At 39.7% G+C, this 23,537-nt stretch overlaps 1 protein-coding gene across 2 annotated transcripts in view; it reads right to left on the bottom strand.

Moving 5' to 3' along the window:
* rhbdl3 (rhomboid, veinlet-like 3 (Drosophila)) overlaps window positions 1-18,340 on the bottom strand; it is a 67,707-nt gene extending 49,367 nt beyond the window's left edge. Inside the window, exons 1-4 of one of the 2 annotated variants that reach the window (XM_005469953.4) lie at window positions 18,195-18,340; window positions 16,786-16,962; window positions 16,040-16,584; window positions 15,436-15,459 (exon numbers count right to left, since the gene is read on the bottom strand). In XM_005469953.4, the coding sequence (XP_005470010.1) occupies window positions 15,436-15,459; window positions 16,040-16,180 (165 nt within the window). In that variant the 5' untranslated portion in view covers window positions 16,181-16,584; window positions 16,786-16,962; window positions 18,195-18,340. Of the gene's footprint in view, window positions 1-15,435; window positions 15,460-16,039; window positions 16,585-16,785; window positions 16,975-18,194 lie in introns of those variants that run through there. The other variant, XM_005469955.4, reaches the window with a different exon arrangement.
* Between the last annotated feature and the right edge of the window lie 5,197 nt (window positions 18,341-23,537).

The raw sequence follows: 23,537 nt of genomic DNA, 5'->3' as shown, positions 1-23,537 counted from the left end.
TTTTAGCAGCAACAAGTTGAAATAGTCATTTTCTGCATGACTTCATTGGTCTCTCACATAACTGGATAAGAGGTTTAGTCCACTGTTCTTTACAACAGTGCTTTAATTCGTGGAGATTTGCAATCATTTGTTTATGAAAAGATCCAACCACATCATTTCGATTAGGCTGAAGTCTGGACATTGACGAGTCATCGCAGCGCCTTGTTGCTTTTCTCTTTCAGCTATTCTGTTGTAGAATTGTTGTTGTGCTTGGGATTCCTGTTCTGTTGCATGGTCCAATTTTGGACCAAAATTTAGCTGGTGGACAAATGGCTGCACATTTGACTATATAATACTTTGCTATACAGAGGAGTTCATGGTCAAATCAATGACTGCAAGATGCCCAAGTTATTACCCGTCCACCACCATGCTTGGCAGCTGGTACGAGGTGTTTCTGCTGATATGCTGTGTTTGGTTTTTGTCTAACGTGGCGATGTGTATTATGGTCAAACATCTCCATTCTAGGCTTAAGTATTCAAAGCGCATTGTTCCATCTGTTCCATCAAGTCTTCTGGTTTGTTCAGATACAACTTTGGCTTAAACTTAAGCCATGATGTCATGTTTTAGAGAGAAGAGGCTTTCTCCTGCAAACCATTCCAAATAAGTCATAATTGTATAATGAAACTTTTTCTAAGTGTACTACTAACTGAGATGTAGCTCTTGAGTCTGCTGCAGTTTCTCTGAGTAATGGTTTGAAAATGCTGGGATGTCCACTCCTGAGAAGATTGTGGCATTGTGTTAAAACACACTTAAAGGCTCCAGACCAGCAAACCGCTAAAACATCTGTCGCACTTTATGATAACTGATATTGTGCATATGATAAGTTACACCAGTGCTGCAACGTACCCTCTAAATTCCTATGGAAACAGTAGGGTTATACTTAGATTTTCACAGGACTGCATAGAGCCCTGTGAAACCTTTCATTTTCACATGACTGTCTATGGATGTACCATGACAACTGGGGCACATCAGACCCACACAGCATCTGCCAGTGCCATAGCTGAGCCATGAGAGTCAAAAACAGCTCAGATAAGCCCCGCTGTGTCTGCATTATAGGTCTGAGTTGAGAAACTGAAATGAAAATGTAAGATGCAATTTCTTGCCATCAACAAACCCAACCATCAAATCTATAAATTTACAACTTGTGTCCATGTAATGACCAAAGGCCATAAGAGATCTAGGATCAAGCCCGAGATCTATTCTAACTTACAGCAGCGATTTATTATTTCTTACTAATATCTTAATTAAACACACAGTCTGACATTATTGTACTGTAAAACTATGGCAACAGTTTTGAATAATATTTATGGACGAGGGTATTTTGTTTTTGCAGTCCCCAGTGCTGAACAACATAGGCTATTCTCTTTGAGGAGCACAAAATATAATTTGTCTAAAAACAGTAACGCCTGTCCAACCATGAGAAAAAGGGAATCAAAGTATCTTCTCTGAAGCTCATGCTTCATAGTAAACACTGCTGAAAACCTGCTGAAATTTCTATCATCAGTGGGAACAACTCCATCTATGACCTAATTTCATTTCCCTGTATTTTACTATGGGCCTTCATTGCAAAATTACATGCAGGACGTCTGGATTATGCTTTATAACCTGAATGATTCAGTGTGCAGTTTATCTCATTTGCCCCTTTATGAACAGACGCCACTGCAGCAGTCATCAGTATCAATGCTAATAATCAAAAGGATGCTACGATTCAGTAAACATCAAATAAGAAAGCAATGGCTGCAGATCCTGTTTGTCTAATTTTGTGGTGCATGCTGTGATGTGGTTTTGCCCTTGGCACTGTTAGCCACTTCAGCACTTTGGCCCGGCTGGCAGGCTTTGGCAGCGATGCCCTGTAAGACGACACAGGGGAGACAGGATGGTATCTGTGTGAAAGCTAAGCACTGTCACTCACCTTGGACATTTGCTGAGCCTGCCGGGCTGGCCCAGGATGTCTGAGAGTTACTGACCCATCCTCTCACCCAAACAAATCAAGCGGTTATGTTGATATAAAAGAGCTTTTATATAAAATATAAAAGCTCCAAAATCTCTAATAATACCACTAATATTTAACGTTTACGCTCAGACACATAACAACTTTTTCTCTAACAAAATTATGTTTTAGTGTGTAAAAACTCTTTTCATTTTTTAAGGTTATATAGAGTTCAAAGTCAGCAGAAAAACTCAAATCACTACATAATAGCCTATTAAAAAGTCAATTATTCCCTTCTTTTAGTGTAAGATAGTCCAAATACACTTTGTACACTTTTATTACTACCCATGCAATTTCAACATATCTCAGTTTTTTTGTAATTTTTTTTGATATTCATTGTAATTGCTTTGCAAAGAAACACTGATGCCATGAATCACATAAAAACATCAGGAATCTTCCTTTGCTTTGTTGTGGTATGGGTAACATAGTCAGTAAGAAGGCTGCAAAAATTTGAATGATCTGGACTTCTTACTTGGAAATGCAATTCACAGAGCCTCTCTCCTGATGTGATCCATTCTTACAAACAGTCTGACACAACAGCTCCTGGTCCGAGATACAATGAAAAGCTCCAAAGTTTTGCCTTTCTTATCTGCAATATTCAAACTTTTGAATAAAACCCATCCAAAGCTACAAGCATTTTCTTCAATTTGACTTTCTTCTTGAAATCTAAAACTGCCAACATTCAAAACTCCTCTGGTTTACTCCGAAACTGTATACGAAAGATGGACGAAGCCATTATGATGTCATCCACTGGTGGATGATATCCCAGAGTGAATGTCATGCTGAGCATTTTCATCACCGTCATCTTGATGTGCATAATCTTAAAGCACTGCCATTCACCAGGATGACAGCACCCTAAGGCATACCCTTTATGGGGGTTTTATTGGACAATGGAAACCCTAATTTACAAAATAAACATATGCTGCATGTATTCAGTATGACTTGAAACTTGTGTTTACTGCACAGAGGCCGAAGCCTTCCCCAAAGATTTCCAGACAGTTATACTTATTTTTTCAACCCTAGCGCTTCTCCATTAGTGACAATTTTTAGACCCAGAATCTATGTGCATTTTCTTACTTTTACAGTGAGCTATGTATTAATACATTACGTTATAGGTATAACATTAAACACGGCAATAAATAAATGCACGGGAACCTTATATACTTGAAAATAAAATAAGAAAGCAGTAAGAAAACAGTAGGATGGGGCTAAGTATTAGTATCACGTATCACCTTCTCTAGGGACACCATTATCATTGTGCTGTCACCAAATACCAACATTTCTGATAAAACACGCAGCCACTCTAAAGAGAATTCTCCACTAATGTGACCTACTGGAGTCCCATCTTAATGAGCGCTTAGGATGCTGCCCATCAAGTGAATAAGGGGAAATGGAAAGAAAGTTAAACAATCTGAAGAAAAGAAGAAGAAACCCATAGGGGGAAGTGACAGACAGCAAAGGGAAGCTAATCAGAGAGCTAATTAATTGATCTGCCAGAGTGTTAAGAGGGAATAATACATACACACACACACACACACACACACACACACACACACACACACACATATATACACACTGACAGCAAAATGCAGCTGCTAAAAAGACTTTCTTATTTACTTATTTACTTAGATGCCATGATGTATCAATTGCTACAAAATCAGTGCAACACCATCGTTACTGTGGGTAATGTGTGATGATATTATCATATCAATCGCGACTCTATGATTACCCACATTAGTAAACAGTAAACATCTCTCTCCCTTTCTTGAAGCCAGCTTCCTGATCTTGAAACTGGGGCAGGCACCGAGTCTGAGGGAAGTCGCTTGTCTGCCTAATTTATTTAACCAATCTTGATGTGCTTGTCAGACAGAGGAACCTGATGTGAGGGCTGCAGAGAGAACAACTGCTCTGCAAAAAGTTATAACGAAGCCTCCAGGCCCACAGTCCCACCTGTACCGTGTCAAGTAAATTGTTTATATTCTTCTAAGTGCGTTATTAAGTAAAGTGACACCAGTTTGGGGGTTATATACAGTCTGCTTCTGGAAAATTGTCATGTGAACACAAACCAGAGAAGCCACTGAGCACAGACAAAAGAGAGAATGGATACATTTTCTTTTCATTTGTAAAGTGGTGTTGAGCAAGAGTTCTCCAGGCTTTCTGAAGGTCTTATATGTTTTGGAGGGTTTTTTTGGACATACGCTGCTTGGCTCCAGTGTTTATGTTTCTTATATGTGTCTATACATAGTTAGAAAAAAATCAGTTTTAAATTGTGTCTGTACACATTTTACTGCTAGCAGCCTGTGGAAGATAAATAAGTAAATAGATAAATAAAGGCAAAATTTGTTCCCATTTCTTTAGCAGAACTTATGAAAAATATGAGAGACAAATAGAGTCACATGACCTCGGAGCCGGTACAACAGTGAGTGTCTACAGCTTGGAGCTGCATTTCACACAGTGGTATTGGGGCTGGTGCTGGTGTGAAAACTGATGGAAATATGGAGATAGAAAAGTGTCTTCAGATTTTGATTTACCCTGAATTATCATTTGGAAAGGTTCTGATTGGCAACAGCTTCATTCTTCAGCAAAAGCAGTAAAAGCATAGCTGGATAGAAGAACAGACAACAGAGCACTATCGGCCAACATCCAAAGCTTTTAATGTCCTTCAGGAAGCCTGGAGAACTACTTCTGAAGACTACTAAAGAAACAAAGAGAGTTCAGGCTGTGGTGAAGAATAAAGGTGGTCACACCACTTATTGACTTTCAAGCTCATTAGAATTGAACAAACTTAGTTTTTGCCTTCTATGCTATATTTTAATGTATGTGTGCAGATATTTCAATAAATAACTGTATCTACTTTCCATTTTCCTATAAAAATATAAAGAAATGTCAGGTACTGTATACTGTACGCACATGTATCTATCTTCCCAGCTATGCCACCACCCATGATGTTTAAAGCAAACGTCTGCATACTTTCATGGAAAGTATGCAGACATGTGAAAGTGTTTAATCACTAAGCTTCTAAAGATTTTCATACCAAATATTGACTTTCAAGCCTATTAGAATTGAACAAACTCTGCTTTTGCCTTATGTGCTATATTTCCATGTATTTTTGGACATGTTTCAATAACATATTACACCTATTACACCTTTAATCAAGAAATTCAAATTTTTTTCACAGTACTGTTCTGTTTTTGTGACAAATGTATGGATGAAAAATGCCCCTAAACTAAGAATTTTATTACATTTAGAGAAATAAATCCAGAAAAATGCAATCTGAGCTCACCACCTAAAGGTTTACTGTGGGCGTATAAAAAGCAGCAAAAAAGAAAAAAAAAATGCCATTACCTTTGAATTATGCATTTTTTCCTCTTGTCTGCACAACAGTCTGTCATGACTGCAAACTCTCCGGAGAGACAAGGAGATGTGGGAATAAACAAGGAGTCGCTGGTGAAGCACTTTGTTAGAACAGTGCTTCACGGACAGCTGAGCACATAGTGAGACAAAGTGATCTGAAAGCCAACAAACAATTTAGAGTTCAAACTCAGCAAATACAGCCAGCATTATGAATCCAGCACATGGACCTAAACATCTGCGATAGCAGTTGTCAACTTTCGTTTGAGGTGGTTGTCAATGTGCCATCTGTCTTAGTGAGCACTAAACGCTTCTTCTACTGGGAGAAGAGAGGGGAATGAAAGAGTTGGCTCAGCTGAACACTCAGTCAGAAACATTCCTTAATGGGAAGTGCTTGACTGAAGAGGCAGAAATCAGAGCACTGAAACACACAGACAGGTATACACAGCAAACACAGGGTTATTGTACCTGTGTCAACACCACACCTGCAAGGCTTCATTGTGGACCTGCATGGCCTATGGCATAGGAATGTGTCCTAAAATTGTGGTTTTCTTGATATCTCACTGGGGAGAACATTCACACATCTATGAACTGAGAAAAAGGGAGTCATTTTGTATTTCATGTGCCACAGATTTCAAGAACTGCTAAGCTTACAAGTGTGCCAGACATGTAAACACACACGCACACAGCTACTAGTTGCTGTAATGTGTAATGGGTCATGACCAGATCTGTCAACAGCTCTGTAACTGCAACCTGTGGGAAGACCTGTTGATACAATGAGGAATGAATGGACCTGCGATGTGTCTTTGATCCCCTGGAGGATCAGAGTGACGACCTGCAACAAGGAAACCGGACTCTGTTAAACAGTGATCCTGCACTGGTATGTTGAAATAGACGAAGAAAGTAAACTAGCTGCCGTCTGTGGAAGAATGAGCAAGATTTTTACAGCTTTTAATTTCTTCATCTGACTACTTCTGTAACTCATATTGTATATCATCAATACCTACAAAGAAAAAGTGAATATTGAGTGTTCAGATGCATCCTCTTATCTAAATGAGTTTTTGCCATCTTACATTTTTGACTTTGGAACATCTTTACATCTGATCGGTTTGGACAAAATGCTTCACACTAAGTGTCCTGAACGAAACAAATGTAAGCGCATATATAAAGTAAATAAGAGAATAAATATATTTTATTACATTTGTTTCTCCGTGTATGATCAACTTTAAATGACATCAGGTGAAACAACTGTAGGCAATGCAAAGTGGATGATCCTGAGTGAAGCCTGTTCACTTGATGAGTGGGATTCACTTATCAAGCATCACTTTGTCACTGATGGTTGATCACTAGTGGACATTCCTGTAGGTAACCCTCTCATTTATTTACTACCTTGTCATATGTCAATGAGTGCTATCCTGCAATCATTTGCCTCAACATTGAGAAAAGTTTAAATTGGACCCGCCCACTTTGCAGTTATTTCGCCCATCCTCTCTTGAAGTCATTGAATGTCAGTGAGTTCCTGTGTGGACAGGGCTTTAAACTTTTCTCAGCTTTAAAGTGAGATATAGAAAGTAACTACTAATAAGCGTAAAGGACTGTACACCTACAGCAGCCTCATGGCTACAGGTAACCCATCCCACGAAGCTCCTAATGCACAGTCTTTATGCTGATGTTAATGCCAGAGGATATGTGGAACGCTGCAGTTACTGAGTCGGCAGAGCATTCATGACTCTTACATACTAAGCACCTCAACACACCTCACTCGGAAATCCTGTTCTTGACTTTATAAAATCTCCCACTTCTCAGCTGAGTTTCAGTAGTGTATAGGGAGATCTATTTCTTTCAGTGGAATTGTTCTCCTGAGCACTGCCATGTCTTGTTGATGATGATCATGCGTGTTGATACTTGAGTTGTGCTTTCTGTTTAGTAAAAGTGAATAATGATTCATGCGTTAACCTGACTCGGTGACTCCATCTTTTTTATAAATGCTACATTCCACACTGCAATAATATCAGTTATAGTTGATCATGAAATATCTATGGCAACTGGACCGAAAACACCTGAATTCAAAGATTAAGAGGTGTAACCCAATACTTTTGGCCATAAAGTGTACATTAGAGAGCAACCTCGGGCCAAGAAGCAACCAGTTTTCAAACCTAAAAAACAGTATTTTTGAAATCTCACACCTTAGATTGGCGTTATTTATGGGTGAAAATAAGCTTTGGTTATGTTTTTTCTCACTAACCCTTTTGCAGCATGCCTGCTAATTGGCTGTCTTGAAAAAGATAGATCTATCTATTTCCTTCTATAATTTTCAAGGTTGTATTCCTGTTTGATTATTATATAAAGCAAATCCTTTTGGCACTTTTGTTCAAAAAACAAATAAAAGATGACAGCAAAACATGCTTGTGTAAAGTAGGAGAGGACAAAACAAGTCTGGATAGCTGAGAATAAACAAAGGTAAATCTTGTTATTATTATTTATTATGATGAATAAATAAGGAGAAAAGGAGAATTTGGAGAATTTTTTTCATGCTGCAACATGAAAAGATTTTTTTTTTTACGTATAAATTGTGTTTGCAGGTTAAGCTGGCTTTCGGGAGCACACTGGATGTGCTTTGCCCTATGCAAAGCCCAGTGGCTTAACAGGACCACAACAATCAAACAGTCATTTTGTGTAGCTTAAGCCAGAGCCTGCGGGCTGACTGCAGGCAGCCTACAAGCGTAACATTGAGCAATAAAGGATCCAGAGTTTATGTTATGCTGGCACATACAGCACAGAGCAGGGACCAAGCTTTTCTCTTAAAATTAAACTCTTCTGTTTTAACCATCAGCGCTAACTAAACCATGCCAACATTTATATGCGGTGTTGAGAAATGCCACCACATTAATGGTTAAAAAGAGTGCAAAAATGACAAGTTACCAACAAGCCATCACTCAGGAACAAACTAGAAACCAGTTTCAGCCAAAACTCTCACAATCTCACAGCTAGAGAGACTACAACGTGATCTTCCAGACAAAAATAGCTTATTGTGAGCTGTGTCAGCAATGACACAGACACGCACTCAGCTCACAATCACAATATATGTAGCCTTGCTGAAAACAATACCCCGGGCTCCTTTATCAGCCACTGATTTGATGTTTTTCGTCTGTAGCCCTTCAGTTTTCGGGCTGTTATTATATCATTGATGAGCTAGTGCGTGGTGATGTGTGGATCTGTGAACGGAGCTAATGAAAAGAGATTAAATAAAAGCACTGATGAGCAGACAGAGACTGAAGCCTTGTCACATCTGCAGGGTCATCCACTTAACTCTGATGGGAAATCGCATTTCAGAAGAAAGAGACGAGAGACAGAGAGGTAATAAGTGAGATGAAAGAGAACGTAGAAAGCAGACCAGTCAGGGATGATTCGTGAAGAAGCCCCATCAGAATGTACGCACTGACATTGGTCCTAAAAGGCAGCAGGCATACCCCGCCTTCTTCACTGCCCTCCTTTGACTTCTAGTAATGGATTTACATTCTCAGGCCCGGTGTGTACAAATGTACTAGATGCACATGCATACAAACACACAGCATATGGAGGTTGCCAAATTACTGAGCCATTCAGCTATCAAAAGAGACACCTCGGATTCATGCCGCTGCTGTGTTTTGCACACTATAGCCAATTACAAATAAACAGGCGCATCGTCTTTCTCTCGTTTACAGATCGACAGACAAGGCGGCTATTTTTACCTCTGCATAAAAGCAGAAACTGTTTTCACACTCCGCCAACTGGAACTGTGCCTTTCATTAAGGAAATCTATTTAGAGCTGAGCAGGGGAGCGGCAAAGGAGTGGGGGAAAGATGAGCACTGATTAAATCTTTCAATGAAAATGTTTGAGGCTCTGTCTGTTATTTCATCACCGCACAGGCCAGGCGCTTTGCAATAAAAATGAGGCGGAGTGTATTTTGCTTTCAGGATCCTGAATCGAGACAACACACTTCAAAAAGTGTTTGTCGTTGGCTTATCTCCAGGACTCAGCTGGTGTCAATCACATGTGTGCCGTTGGATGAGCAGGTCAGCAAACTGTGACCTCGCCATCTGTGTATGTGTCAGAGGCAATTAGGCTCATAAACACATCAGGATACTAAAAATAATGTGGATAAAAGAGAGAAACACTAATAAATAAATTTATACACAGAAAGCAATTAGAAGCTAATTGATATGAAGGACATAAAAGGTACAAATACAGGGAAAAAACGCCTGTCCTGGAAATATTTTGGTCAAACATCTAACATCTGATCTAGTGTCAGATTTCTTGAAAATAGGGAGCAGCAAAGGTCCTTATGATTTATCATTTACAGTCTGCGGGTGCCATTCATTAAAATGATGCACGTCTTACCCTCTTCAAACACAATACCTAACTACCACTAGATTCACTCACTGCTGTTCATGATCTCATTGTCTAAACCTCCTTCTGTTTTTGGTGTAACTGACGGGGCGTGTCGAGACATCCTCTCCCTGCATGCACCACTAATAGCAGCTGAGGCTTCCCAGTTGGCTTTCCATTAAGTGCCAGTCAACTGGGTGGTGGACCATTCGCTCATTTACTCAGACAACATGATATTCTTGTTTCTTATGGTGTCCATTGTTTCAAATTAAGTGGCAACAGAGTTGCTAAATATCACCTTTATGATTTTTGCTTGATAACTTATTTATCTGCATACTAGAATTAGGTGACCCTGTGTTTGAATCTTACTTAATTATAAGATAAGTGTGTCTGTGCATCCATCCATACGATTTATGAATGCAGCTCGCTAACCAAGTTTAATTCCACCCTCTCATCCAAATGTGGTAAGTTCTGGCATCCAAAAAAACGACAGCGTTGGTGGCCAAAACATTAACGTTGAGCCAGAGCCCAAATCTAGAATATGATGCCACGGAGGCTACGCCCATCATTCACACAGTTCGTGGTTGCTCCTCGATCAGTCATGCTTGACATCTTTTATAACATACGGGTCATGAGGAAGGAGGTGCTAACTAGCAGTTTACAGGAAAATATACACTGATGTGCAAAAGTATTGAGCCAGTATAATTTATTTGGATTTTGCTTTGATGTAGTCAGACTTGCTTGTAATTTATTTTTGTTGTTGTTTTTTGTTTTTCTGAACAATAGTTCTCCACACGTTCCTGGAGTTTTTCTTTTGCCATTGTCCACTTTTTTTACTTATGTTCAGTCCAGTCCTTATACCTGAGCATTTTCACTGTTAAATCACTTTACACTGAGCTATGAATCATTCAAGCACAAAAAAGGAACTTAAATCATTTAGATTTAACAGACAACATAGCAAAGAATCGATATCTATCTGTGTATTTGGGTATTTTATTTGCAGCATGTCGCTAAAACACAAAATGCTTTCCAATTATTTAGTTGAATCTATTCTGTAAAAATTCCAAAAATAACATCATTTGATACTTTTTCTTCACCAAAAACATGATTATTGAAGTGCTATTGATCGATATTTTTGCATTTTGGTGTGCCGCATGTCACTAAATAATTTGAGGAAACTGGACATGTGAAGGACAAAAGAAGACACTACAGATGATGAACAGTATCTTCAAGTCACATCCAAAAGATCCATCTACTGTTCACTGAAGCCTCATCAGAAATGGTCCCAAATGAAGGATGGCTGTCAAGAATCCATTCTTAGGAAAGTGAAACAGGGAGAAAAGGATGAAAATGACACAAAAATTGGACTGAAAATCACTGGTAACAGGTCTTATGGAGTGATGAATCCAAATTTGACATTTTTGGTTCAAATCATCAGAGGAGGTCAGGAGAGAAGCCCAACAGTGAGAGTCTACAGCCATCTAGAAAACACAATGAAGGCTCTTTCATTTTAGACAGTGGTGTTGGGGATCTTTTGAAAATTGATGGATTTATGAATTCGGATTTGATCCACCATGCAACATCATCTGTAAACTGTCTGATTGGCAATGGCTTCATCTTTCAGCACAATGATTCCAAACGAACTGCCAGTGCAGTAAAAACACACCTGAACAGAAAAGCACACAATGGAACAATATCAGTCATTGATTGGCCTCCCCGGAGCTGTGACCTCTCCGGGATCATCTTTACAGAAAATGTGAAAAAAAAAAGGCAGCCAACATCCAAAGAAGAGCTTTGAATCTCCTTCAGGAGGCCCGGAGAACTGTTTCTGAAGAAATTAGAAGACTGTGCTGAAGAATAGAGGTGGTCATACCAAATACTGATTTCAAGCTTATTAGAACTGAGCAAACTTTGTTTTTTCCTCACGTTTTGATAAATAACTGTATCTACTTCCCATTTTCCGGGAAGAATAAAAAGAAATGACATGTACTGTATACTCTCCCCAGCTAGACAACCTTCCTAAAAGAACTATAAGACATTTACTTATGTGGCTCCAGTCAGTTGTTTTGGGATTTTCTTTGCCACCAACCATGAAGTTAAAAGGGAAACACTTTCACGGAAAGTATGCAGACATGTGAAAGTGTTTAATCACTAAGCTCCTGTGGGCGCATGCCTGGGGGATTTTCGAAGTGGCATTGGGAGCATGATGTCAACACAACGGCATCTGTGGACACACTTATGGATCACACATAAACAAACACACACACACACACCCAGAATCAAAGATGTGTTAGTATTCACTGACAATTTATGAGAATTGACAAACAATCCTGTTGTGCGTCTTCAGTCGAGAGTTATCTAAACAAAAGTTTCTAAAGAAGAGAAAGACAATCTATGGTTTGTATATATCCTGCCTTTACAGGTGCTTCATCTAATTCGAGCTGAGCCACGTCACAATCAGTACATCTGGGGACTTCTACTATCAGCAATCGCAAACACAGATATAGTCCCAGCCCCGATAAATAATAACTTTGAGTCTTTGCTGTGTGTATGTAGCTCTTCACAATCAAGATTGTAAGAAAATCACCATCTAGGTTAAAGCAGCTAAAGGAGAAAGAAGCTTTTTAGACACTTTTTTACCAGCGGGATGAAAAAGAAATCTTTAGTGCTCCCAGTCACACATAAAAAGCCATCTGATGTGCCTTCCCTGGCTGCGCAAAACAAATGTGTTTGCTCCATTTTACAGTGTGATTTAAACATGCTTAATATGGTTAATATGGTTTATCAAATAAATCCTAGACATAAACTGGATTTATTAAATCCACAGAAATCCTCAAAAAAAAGAAAAATCATTATCTGAGCTTTGGTGTGCAAATCAGTCAGGGTAGAAAGAAGAATCCGTAAAGGGCCCTTTTTTTTCTCCTGATGACATGTGCTGTGTGTAATCACGCTACAATGACTGCAGCCTTTTCAGATTTGTGTGTCTAGAGGACAAACAGAGGCTGGGACACTTTGATTATGAGGGAGAGCGAGGGCAGTGCAGCTGCTGTCCCCGCTAACAGCATCTCCTCTGCTTCATTAGATATCGCCTGTGTCTGTGTTCAGTCTCGATGTTTGTTTCAGGCGATGGGAAACATGAATCAAAGCATTCTGAGGTTTGCTCTCTTGCTTCCTGTGTGCAGAGAAAGAAAGCACTTATACAGCAACAAAATCCTCTCCAGGGACTGGAGAGAGGAGTGAGGGGGAAACAGAGCAACGCAGCACTTTGATTCCTGTCCCCAATGGTCTGAAATCCAGAAATGATAGCTGTATGTACAGAGTCACGTGGGAGCTGGTAAAAATGATACGATGGCGAAGGGTTGGGTTATTTCACACGGCTCAAACTGCTTTAAAGAGTTGGGAGCAAAGCCAAAGAGTGAGGCTGAAAAGAATGAGAGAAAATGATCCTGTAGTTTCTTTGCTGTGCAAAAATCACTAAGAGAGATGACAGGATAAAATGTGCGCTGTCGAGACCATACAGAGGTGTCAGGACTGATTAACAGAAAAGATGCATCATTGTCCTCAACTTTAGACGCTGTATTTTTAGCTGATTTGTAACATCTAGTTATTAGAAGGTGAGATTTTCATTTGTGAGACATTTTCAAGTTTACATACTGAGATATCTTTGAAAGAAACAAATGTATACAACCTGTCAGCCAAGAAAAACTGGTCTTTTTTTGTTTAGAATCGACAAATGTTCTCAGCTGTCCTCAAATACGATGATAATATGTCATAAAACGTGAAGGAAGGACTTTGTTACCTGTACTTGATTGACCTCTTACTGGTCAGTCCACTAAGTCATGACCTTTCTTTGTTTTGAAAACTTTAAAAAATATATTGTTTGGTGACCTGTTGCATGTCACACTCCTCTCTTCTCTTGTTCCACATCTCTGAACTATACATATTTCTATTCAATCACATCTTATATTTGCCAAATAAAGTATCCAACCGATGAAACTACACTTCCACACATACAGATGAACTTTGAAATGTGTATCTTTACATTAGACTCATAAATCTTTGGATCTTGCTCTTTGTTTTTCAGTAGCTTTCATCTTTGGTTCCACATGCAGTAACACAGGCTGCCAGGGTGGATTAAAAGCCTTCTTTTCCTGGTCTCCAGTGGCCCATCATTTCTCTTGTCGCTTCACAGAAGCTGGGGGTCTCCGAGGTCAGCCCCTTGACAAATGGAGCAACTCATTGTGTGGACCAAGAAGGAAAGGAGACTGAAAGAGTGAAAGGATATTTGCTACCACAGCGAGTAGAGACCCTGCCATTTGCTTTTTTCTGACCGACGCCCACTTGAGGAAACTCAAAGCTGTGCAGCACACATAGAGACAGCGGCTTGAGAGACCCACTTAATGCCTGTCCACAGAATATGCTCCATCACTTACACACACACACACACACCATAATCCCACGGGACCTCTGTCTCTCCCTTAAAAGTGAGGCTGACACGAGCCTCAGTCTCAACCCTAAAAGTCCCAGCTGACCACTGCACTCACGCGCACACACAGACACACACATAAATATGCACACAATTCCCCACATGAGATAGTGGGGGGCCCTATGCCGAGCAGGTGATGCAGTAGTCGCACACACTGCAAGCTGTGTGGGCATAAGTGTGCGTGTGTTTGTGTGATAGAGGGGGGCTCGTTTGCCGTCTGTCAGTCCTGTCAGACCTGCTGCTTGCATGATCAGCCAGTCGCTGTTTCTCTTCTCCTGGGGCTTCTTGGTTGTGTGTGTCTGTGCATGTGTGTGTGCATGGTTGTATGTGTTTCTTACAAGACTGCTCTGACTCACAGATCAATCCATCTAGGATTGTGTATCATCCTAATTGTATTACTGGGGTCTATATCAGTTAATGACATGCCCACCACAGCTCCCACTTCTCCACGAGTTTCGTTTGACAGCGATTCGACCTGGTTACACGTTATGCCGTCATTGTTACCCAGCGGGCGAAGGATTTAAAGCTGCACTAGGCAAGATTTTGATCTGAAAATGTATTTATCAACTCATCCTAATATCACAAACTGGGACTGGAGGGAAAAAAGACTCAGGATTCAAGTCAATTAACCCCATGAAACTCTGATGCCACTTTTTTGTGGAACTGATCAAAGTTTAGCAGTATTTTAAAACTATAAAAAGCATTAAGTAAGCACTTGTGATAGTTGAACAGAAAATATTTGCATCATATTTCTAATATCTAAAGGTTTTTTTGTTGTTTTTGTATCTTTTCTTTACCAGTTTGCAAAATCCCCCAGTGCAGGTTTAAATCACTTCTATTAGTGATTAAGCCACTGTTACAGCACATTTACAATGATAAGGTCATGATCCATGGGCAATTCACACTAAAGCACACTAAATATGGAGTTTTTAATATTAAATACTCTTGCCTCTGGTGCAATCCTGCAACTCAGATCTTGCTAAATCTTTCCTATGTTTCATGACCTTTAAGCAAGACAATGCCGTTTTTAACAGATTAATATATCTGTGTTGCTTGGAGCAGAAAATAAAGATTGGGACACAGGTCACCAACAGTTCACACACAGATGAGCACCTTCAGAGACAACACAGTTCCACAATGAGTGAAACATGCATATGGAAGAACAGTCAAGCCTAAAGGACTAAAGGTTGTGATACATACCTTGTCAAACAGAGACTTCCATTGCTGAGACAAGTAAAAAGAGAAAAAGATAGAGCGTGTGAAGCAGTGAATAAGAGGAATAGATGGGAAGAAAAATAAACTCAGAAACAGGTACCAGACAGGAGGGAAGCACCTGTTTGATAATGATGAATCTCGGCCAAAAGGGCTTCCTTCACTATGCGCATTTGCCATAATTGCAGTCTTGCAATCACATGCAGCTATTATCTGATCATTACGGTCAATGAGCCGCAGCAAAAGATAACAAGGCACCAAAAGTGTGCCTCATGTGTAAAAGGTAGTATTGCTGTGTGCGTGTCTCTTTGGAAAAGATGAAACAAAGTGCGGGGTGCTTTTACTAACTCTGTTTATTCTCAAAAGAATAAACAGTATTTTAAATTCCATCCCGTGCCTTTGTAAAACGCTTGTTTTTATCAGTTGTGCCACTGAATTTAGGGACAAATGGCTTTCTGAAATTAATTTTAGAGGGATTGTGTTTAACGTTGCTCAAAGAAAAAGAAGCTGAAGGTCCTGATTCATAACTGTGAAAATGTCAAAAGGTTACAGGGGTCATGTGTTCACTTGACGCCACACTGTGTAGACCTACTTCTTCTGGAGCCACTGGGATGACTTCAGTACTTTCCAAAACCTCGATCTCCTCGCCTTCTGCGTTGGCCGCCACCGCCGGGGAGATGTTCACCGGCGCCTCCCGGGTTCCGCCTGTCATTCTCAGGCTGCTCTTCTCCATACACCCACAGAGAGCAGCGATGCGGTCCTTAGGAACGACTCCACATGCTGTAGTTTAAAATCCCATGCTCCCGCCGCGATGAATTAAACGTGTGCGCACTCCGGTTATGCCCGACGCACTTTCACATAGACCGAGCAAGCAAAGCTTCATCCGCAAGGGGAAAGTTGACGTCTGACAGTTTAGTAAAAGCTAGTTAGGGGATAAAAAAGTATCCATACAGTGTCACACAATTTGTCAACACATCGTTAGTCAGCAGTGACAAAAGGTTTTCAGAGGTGGAGATGAGTCTTTCCGCGAAAAGAGGCGGCGATCCAAGTTTGCGATGCTGTGGACGCACATTGGCAGAGCGAGTCTTCTCACTTCGAGAGGTGCGACGCAGCAGCAGCAGCAGAACGCAGATCCAACTGAAAAAATAATTACATCATCAGTAGTGACAACAACATGAAACCCAGAACAGGGATGACGACATCGACCTATGAAGTCTCATATGGCTTCTCCGGGCAGAGGAGCCGGTAAAAGTCTACTTCAGTAGGGTGGGCACATGGCACACTGGGAGAGAAGTTCAGTTATGTGCCAGCTTCTTTTTTTGTGGTGCGTCACGTTACCTGGCACGCTGTTTTCTGCCGGTCGACGGCGCAGAGCGGGAACGGCCGTCTGGTTTCTCCACCGTGCGCCCTGCAAGAAACCTCAAGCGCGGGCGGGGGGCACAAACCGACCGCCTCCGACGGGATGGTTGGATCAGCTCCAGGAGACGCCGCGACTCCGCTCCATCCGCATACGTCCTTCCAGGCACAGAGGGAGAGAAGAAGAGAGGGAAGGTGGGGGCGGAGAGATAAGGGAAGGGAGGGAGAAAGGGAGAGATTTGGCCGGCGGTGAGGAGGGATCACCAGCCACTGCCTCTCGGGGGTTTCGAGGAGCTCCGGCTCCCTGAGCGAGCAGCTGGCTGTCGCTGGCTCATGGGGTTTAGGTTGATTTGTGCACGATCGTAACGACTTGTGTTCTTCATCTTTACTGCTTAAGCGTGACCATATGGAATACAACATGCTCATTTTTTTATTTTAATTTTTATTTGTATTTTTTGTGGAAAAGTCTTGTTTTAAAAGACTTTTGTAGCTGTCGAGCACAGCTGTACCCAAAAGACAAGCCTCGCCCCATCCACCCAACAATTAGAACATGCACTTGTCCCTAATCTCTTCCTCCCCGTAAAACATTAAGGAAGCAGAGGGTTTATTTAGGGAAAACATGAGGACATTACTCAGCAAAGAATACTTCTGGAGCAGGCAGGTGTTTTTTCTTAAGCAATTTGCTCCCAAAATATAAATATTAAGCCTAAAATATTCATGCAACAATAAAGGCTTATACACCACAGAATCATCTGAGGTAAAGGTAATTATCCGCGCCAAAAGCTGAAAATTACTCTTAAAAATGATGGAGAATACCAGAGAGAATCACTGCACTGTAATCCACTATGTGTTTTGTTTTCCATGCACACACTGGTGAAGAAATTCATAAAGCTAAGTTTATGACACTTAAAATTTCCTAAGGGAGGACCCTCCCTTAATGTCCCACCATATGCTCAAATAAAAACTACAAACATAGTATCTTGGTTCAACATTTCCCTGTTAATATTCGCAGCTAGAGTAAGCATTTCACGTTTGGTCTGATCCATCTGATCTAAAACAGTCCATTCATTTAACTTTATTTTTGTAGCACAAAATTACTGTAAAAGTCTAAATTCACGATTTTATTTCAAGGTAAAGATTCCAAAAAAATCTAGAAGACAAACCCAACACAACAGTAAGCAAGCACTTGGCATACAGCGCTATTGTGCTATAAACACTAATTAATCATTCCCCAAAAAACAGCATGCAAAATCGCTTCAGTCTTAAAGAGGGAAGGAGGGAGTGTCCAAAGCTATAAATTCCGTTTTATTTAGAGGGATATAAAATGTCCCCTCCGGGTCTGCAGCTACAAAAAGCAGGGGCCCCACCTCAGACAAACACATACCAATTACCTGAGGAGACATCAAACAAACATAATAGTTGGGTGGAAGCCATGTATGAGGAGAAATTATGTGGTCTGCAGTGTGTGGGTTGATCAGTATCCATCAAGTAAACCTCCCCCAGGTGCTTCGCTTTCGCATTACCATGGTAACAATATGACCAGTTGATATTTTTAACCCTGGGGGTCTCTTCCTGACTCCCACACAACAACGTGGGATTAAAGCTGAACTTTGTCATGTTGCTTAAAAAAGGAGGGAAACAGAATAAGTGGCCAAAGGTCACCAGACCCAGTGTTGAGCTTCTGTATTCTTATTTTGTGCTTTTTGTGCACTGGAGAGAAAAGAAGTTTTATGACAGTTTTTTGAACTTACTGTAGGTTGCACAAATAATTCACTCTTCATTACCTCACATGACCATCTCCTTGCAGGTGAAGCGGATACATGAGTGACACCTTACGATCTGATTTGCACTTCTATTTATATCCTGAAGCAGAAAAACAGCCCCAGACCATCACACTACCTCCACCATGTTTGACTTTATGATGTCCTTTTTATGAAGCAGCATTTGTCTCATCAGTCCACAGAATATTTTCTAAAAGCCTTGGGAATCATCAAAAAAATTTTATGGGTTTTTTACAAATCTGAGATGAGCCTTTGTGTTCTTTTTGGTCACCAGTCATTTCTCCTTATTGGAGCTCTCCTATGGATGTGCACTTTCTCTCTTGTTGCTGAATCGTGAACACTGAACTGAGGCAAGTGAGGCCTGCAGTCCTTTAGATGTTGTTTTGGTTTCTTTAATGATGTCCTGGATTTGTCATTGAGTCTCTGTTGTTGTCATTGTTGTAGGATGGCCACTGCTGGGAAGGTTCACCACTTCACAAAGGTTCACAAAGTTTGGATAATGGCTGTCTCTGTGGTTCGCTGGAGTCCCAAAGCCTTATAAAATTTATTTGAAACGCTTTTCAGATGGATTGATGTCAGTGATTCTCAGCTGTTTCTTTAGATTGTGGCATGATGTGCTGCTTTTTGAGATCTTATACCTGCTTCACTTTGTCAGAAAGTTTCTGTTTAAGTGGCTTTAATTAGGCTACAGTGTGGCTTATGAAATTAAAGTCAGCTTTCAAACAAACGTGCGTAATCACAGTTAATTGTGGGAAATTTCTTTTTCACACAAGGCTGACGACGCATTGAATTGTGACAAATATGCAAAAACCTAAGAAATCAAGAAGGTGGTAACCTCTTTTTCATGACACCCTGTCTTACTGTAAAGCTTAGCCAGAATTGATCTTTTCAACTGTAAAACCAGGCATAAAATCATAAAAGACGCCAGATAACCGGCGAACTTATTGTCTCAACAGCTGCAGACAGCCCAGAAATTTCCATTTAAAACAAGTACAAAACCAGCTTTGAGTTGGCTTACTTTCACAGGTCATGTGTTAACATCAGCTGAAGAGCTGTAACCCAGGAGACAGAGAGAAAGGACAGAGGTGATGAGGAAAGAGAGTGTGAAGAAGAAGCAGAGAGAGACAAGATGTTTGGTAAGGAAAACATCTGCTATGTGGGGGAACTTAGCTCATCTATAAACACTGTAAAATGTAATATTGTGTTTAATTAAAAATATTAAATAGGCTGGACTCAATTTTTATCAATTTGTTATTAGAACTCAATTTAAATAAGTTACCAGTACTTTTAATGCAAAAACGCTGATAAACTCCATTTATTTGAGTTGTCTTAACTTAGAAAAACTAAGTAAGCTGGAAGTTTTGCTTCTCAGTGCGGAAGGATGAAAGATGTGTTTTGAAAATGCCACGTGACTACCGTCCTCCTCCCTCGCAGATCAGTCCGCATGTTCACGGTGCATTTTTTATGGAATATGTTGAGCAAACCTGGAGAAGCGTCAGCTCAAGATATTATTGTTGTCATTGCTGTGGATTTTTACCTGATACACTGACTTGGTGAGTAAATGTTTACTCTTATTCAAACTGATTTTTTGGCTTCTCTTAGTTTAGCACCAGGTTTAAAATCTTGCTAGCTAGTTAGTGTTAGCCTAGCGTTGCTGCTGCCGCTGGGCTCATGTTACTCAAAAATTAACACCACAGCCTTAAAAACCTTACATAAAACTATGTGGTGAAATTTTCTGTTGATTGTTTGAAATAAATAAGTGAGATAAGAGCCCAGACAAAATTCTTCGGGAGGTGCAGCCCTTAGGGGTGGGGTAGGTGTGGGATGTGGGGGGTGGATAACAGAGCTCTCCGAAAACGTGGAAGCACTTTTGCAAATATGTGATATTTTGATAAATTAAGTAGATATTTGAGCATTACATAGCTACATTGTCGCCTGAAAATATCTTAAAAGGTTATTTTGTGACCCAGAAAGGGTAATCTGGGGAAAAGGAGGATCGCATTTGTCGGCCACGGTTGTCGGAGCCTGTGCGTACTTGTAAGCGCGGCAATGGCAGAGGAGCGCCGCTGAAAAACGTATTACTTTTTCTGGGTCACAAAATAAACTTTTAAGATATTTTCAGGCGAGAATGTAGCTGTGTAAATTTCAAATATCTGCTCGATTTATCAAGACATCACATATTTGCAAAAATGCTCCGACGTTTTCGGAGACGTCTATTTTTTTTTTTTTTTCATGCTTTGTGGCAGGTTTAGAACATCTGTGGCATCTATTAATGTCAAATCTAGCCTTTATTTAACAACATAAGCAAACTCTATGTTACAATGATTGCACAGCCATTAAGGATCAAATCAGTTTCTGAAAAATGTTCTGTTTTTTCTCCCTCTGCTTGCTTCTTACTGTCTTTGAGGCTCGGGACCAGCACTCCTGTTGTTGGACAGAAAGACATCAACTCAGTGGTAAGTGTTTTGGTTTTCCAATATATTAGCAACTGTCGGTGACATTTATATTAATCAGGCTGAACTTTAATCATACTTTAGATCAGCCTGTTTTACTTATTGTTTTATTTGTGCTTTGATTTGGGGAAGTTGTTTCTTTACTGATCTTTTCCTGTCTTCTGTTATTAGACTTGAGATATGACTGCACGATGCTGTTGCTGGTGACTCCAGTTAATTCTACAAGACATGCTGTGTAAGTAAACAAACAACAATAGTTTGGTCTGCATTTCTTGAAAGATCACATCCCCCAAACTTAGTTTAGAGGGTCTACACTGTATATAGTGAAGTCTGCAAGTTTTCTAACAGCAAAATCTGTTTTGTGCCCAAAATCATTTTGCACATCATTAGAATGAAAGTTATTGGCCATGTTTGCATAGCCCTTTTTTAAAATGATACTTTCATGACATTATTGTGTGTTGGGTGGTGGTCACGGCTATCCAGACTGACAATTTGGGACATTGAATGTCACCTCTCCGGTGGGGAGGGAGCCTGAGATTGTCTAAATTGGAGTCTGTTTTATACCAAATGCAGAAAAAAATGTTTTAAGAAAGCAATTAAGTTCATGTTCCAAAAAATATGATTGTTTGCTTGCAGGACAACAGGAGAGATGAGTCCTCCGTCACAGATGGTGTGGTCAGTGAAGATGGTCGCCTGCAGGTTCAAGCTCATTGCATCTCCAACCCACATCCACTGCCACTGTACTTAAGGGAAGTTAAAGACTTTCTTCTGCACCTACATTTGGATCACCTCGATCCATGATAGTCATTCAGGCAGTAATGCCTGGACTGGAAACAAGCATCCTTAAAATAATACAACATTCCAGCTCATGTGTTGGAATGGAAAACAAATGTGTTGTTTAAATTAGAGACTGCACTTGTGACAGAACAATAAATATTTTATTTTGATTATATAAGTAATGTAAGTACAAAACAAACTGTGGTAGACCTAAACTTATTTTCAGAATAATTACATCTGAGACTTTGTTTCATTGTAAGATTATAACAGTGATGGCAATATAATTGTTTGTTGTTCAGCAGAACAGTGTCCAGTATGTTGGCTGTTATACTTTGTTGTGTTTGAAAATAAAAGTTGGGCTGATTTTAACATCATTACAAAAATTGTTGTTAATTATTTTTAATCATATTCAGGTTACCACAAATTGTTTTTTCATTTAGTTGAACTTAACATGTTTGTCAGTAGGTAAACAATTAGTATTGTACAGTCAGAAATATCAAGTTATTGTTAATACTGCAGACTTGCAATGTATAAGTTGTCCTAACAGTCATCTTAAGTAAGCTTTACTTAGTTTTTTTGAGGCAACGAGTTTCCATAATTTTTTTGAGTTCTGGGAACTAACAAGGCTGTACAGTGTACTCAAAATGAGTAAGTTGCCCTAACTTGGTCATCTTACATAAACTTGATCCAATTTTTTTGAGTTCTGGGAACAAATGAGCTTGTACAGAGTACTCAAACTAAATAAGTTGTCCTAACTTAGTCATTTTTAGCTAAGCTTTACTCAATTTTTTTGAGGCAACGAGTTTCCATAATTTTTTTGAGTTCTGGGAACTAATTAGATTTTACAGTGAATGAAGACCTGAACTGTATCACTTTCTTTTCACAGGTGTGGAGCTCAGGGCTGTTTGCAGGCACCAACTGCTCTCTAAGCCAGTTTGCTGTATCCCCAAAGCGCCTCACCAATGAACTTAAGTGCTCTTTATTAACGCCATCCCTGATGGTGTGAAAGTGTCCATTTGCACTGAAATTAAAGTGACTGAGTGAATCAGTGATGGACTCATTGATTGTTAATTATTTAAATGTTGTTTTTCTTCTCTCCATTTTTATATTTTTTATTCATTTATTTATTTGTTTGTGTATTTTGCATATCCCATACATACAGTAACAGATGCTGACTAAGTTTAATTAGATTAAGTGTTTTAAAAATTTTCCATTATCGATTAGTTTTAGCTACTATGACCACTGTCTGCTGTAGAAAACACTATTTTTTATTTATCTTCATATTATCTGTTGTTATAACTAGTCTGCCATTTAAAATGTAAACAAGCACATTAATTTTAGCTAGACATTTTAACTAATGGCAGAAGTTATTTCACTCATTTATTCATTTGCTTTAAAGAACAAAGACTTACATTTTAAAACAGTAGTAATTAATAGAAACTAAAATTCCCAAAGATTTAAACTGCAATTCCCAGGAATTTCAATGTAGTTTATTCTGAAATACTTACCAGAAACTGCACTGGGATACGATGGTACTAATTCGGGTTTTTACAGGAAGGAAGAAATATTTTGATTGTAAGTAATTTTAGGTAGCAAGTAACTTCAGGTATTTTACAGTAAAGAAGAAATAAACTATACTGTATGCAACTTCAAGTAGTGAGTATCTTTAGTTATTTTAGCTGAAAAACTACCAACAACATTAAATATGTAACTATGCAGTACT

Source organism: Oreochromis niloticus, linkage group LG6, assembly GCF_001858045.2.
Source record: "Oreochromis niloticus isolate F11D_XX linkage group LG6, O_niloticus_UMD_NMBU, whole genome shotgun sequence".
In the NCBI taxonomy this organism is placed as follows: domain Eukaryota; kingdom Metazoa; phylum Chordata; class Actinopteri; order Cichliformes; family Cichlidae; genus Oreochromis; species Oreochromis niloticus.
This window is presented reverse-complemented; position numbering and strand designations above follow the sequence as displayed.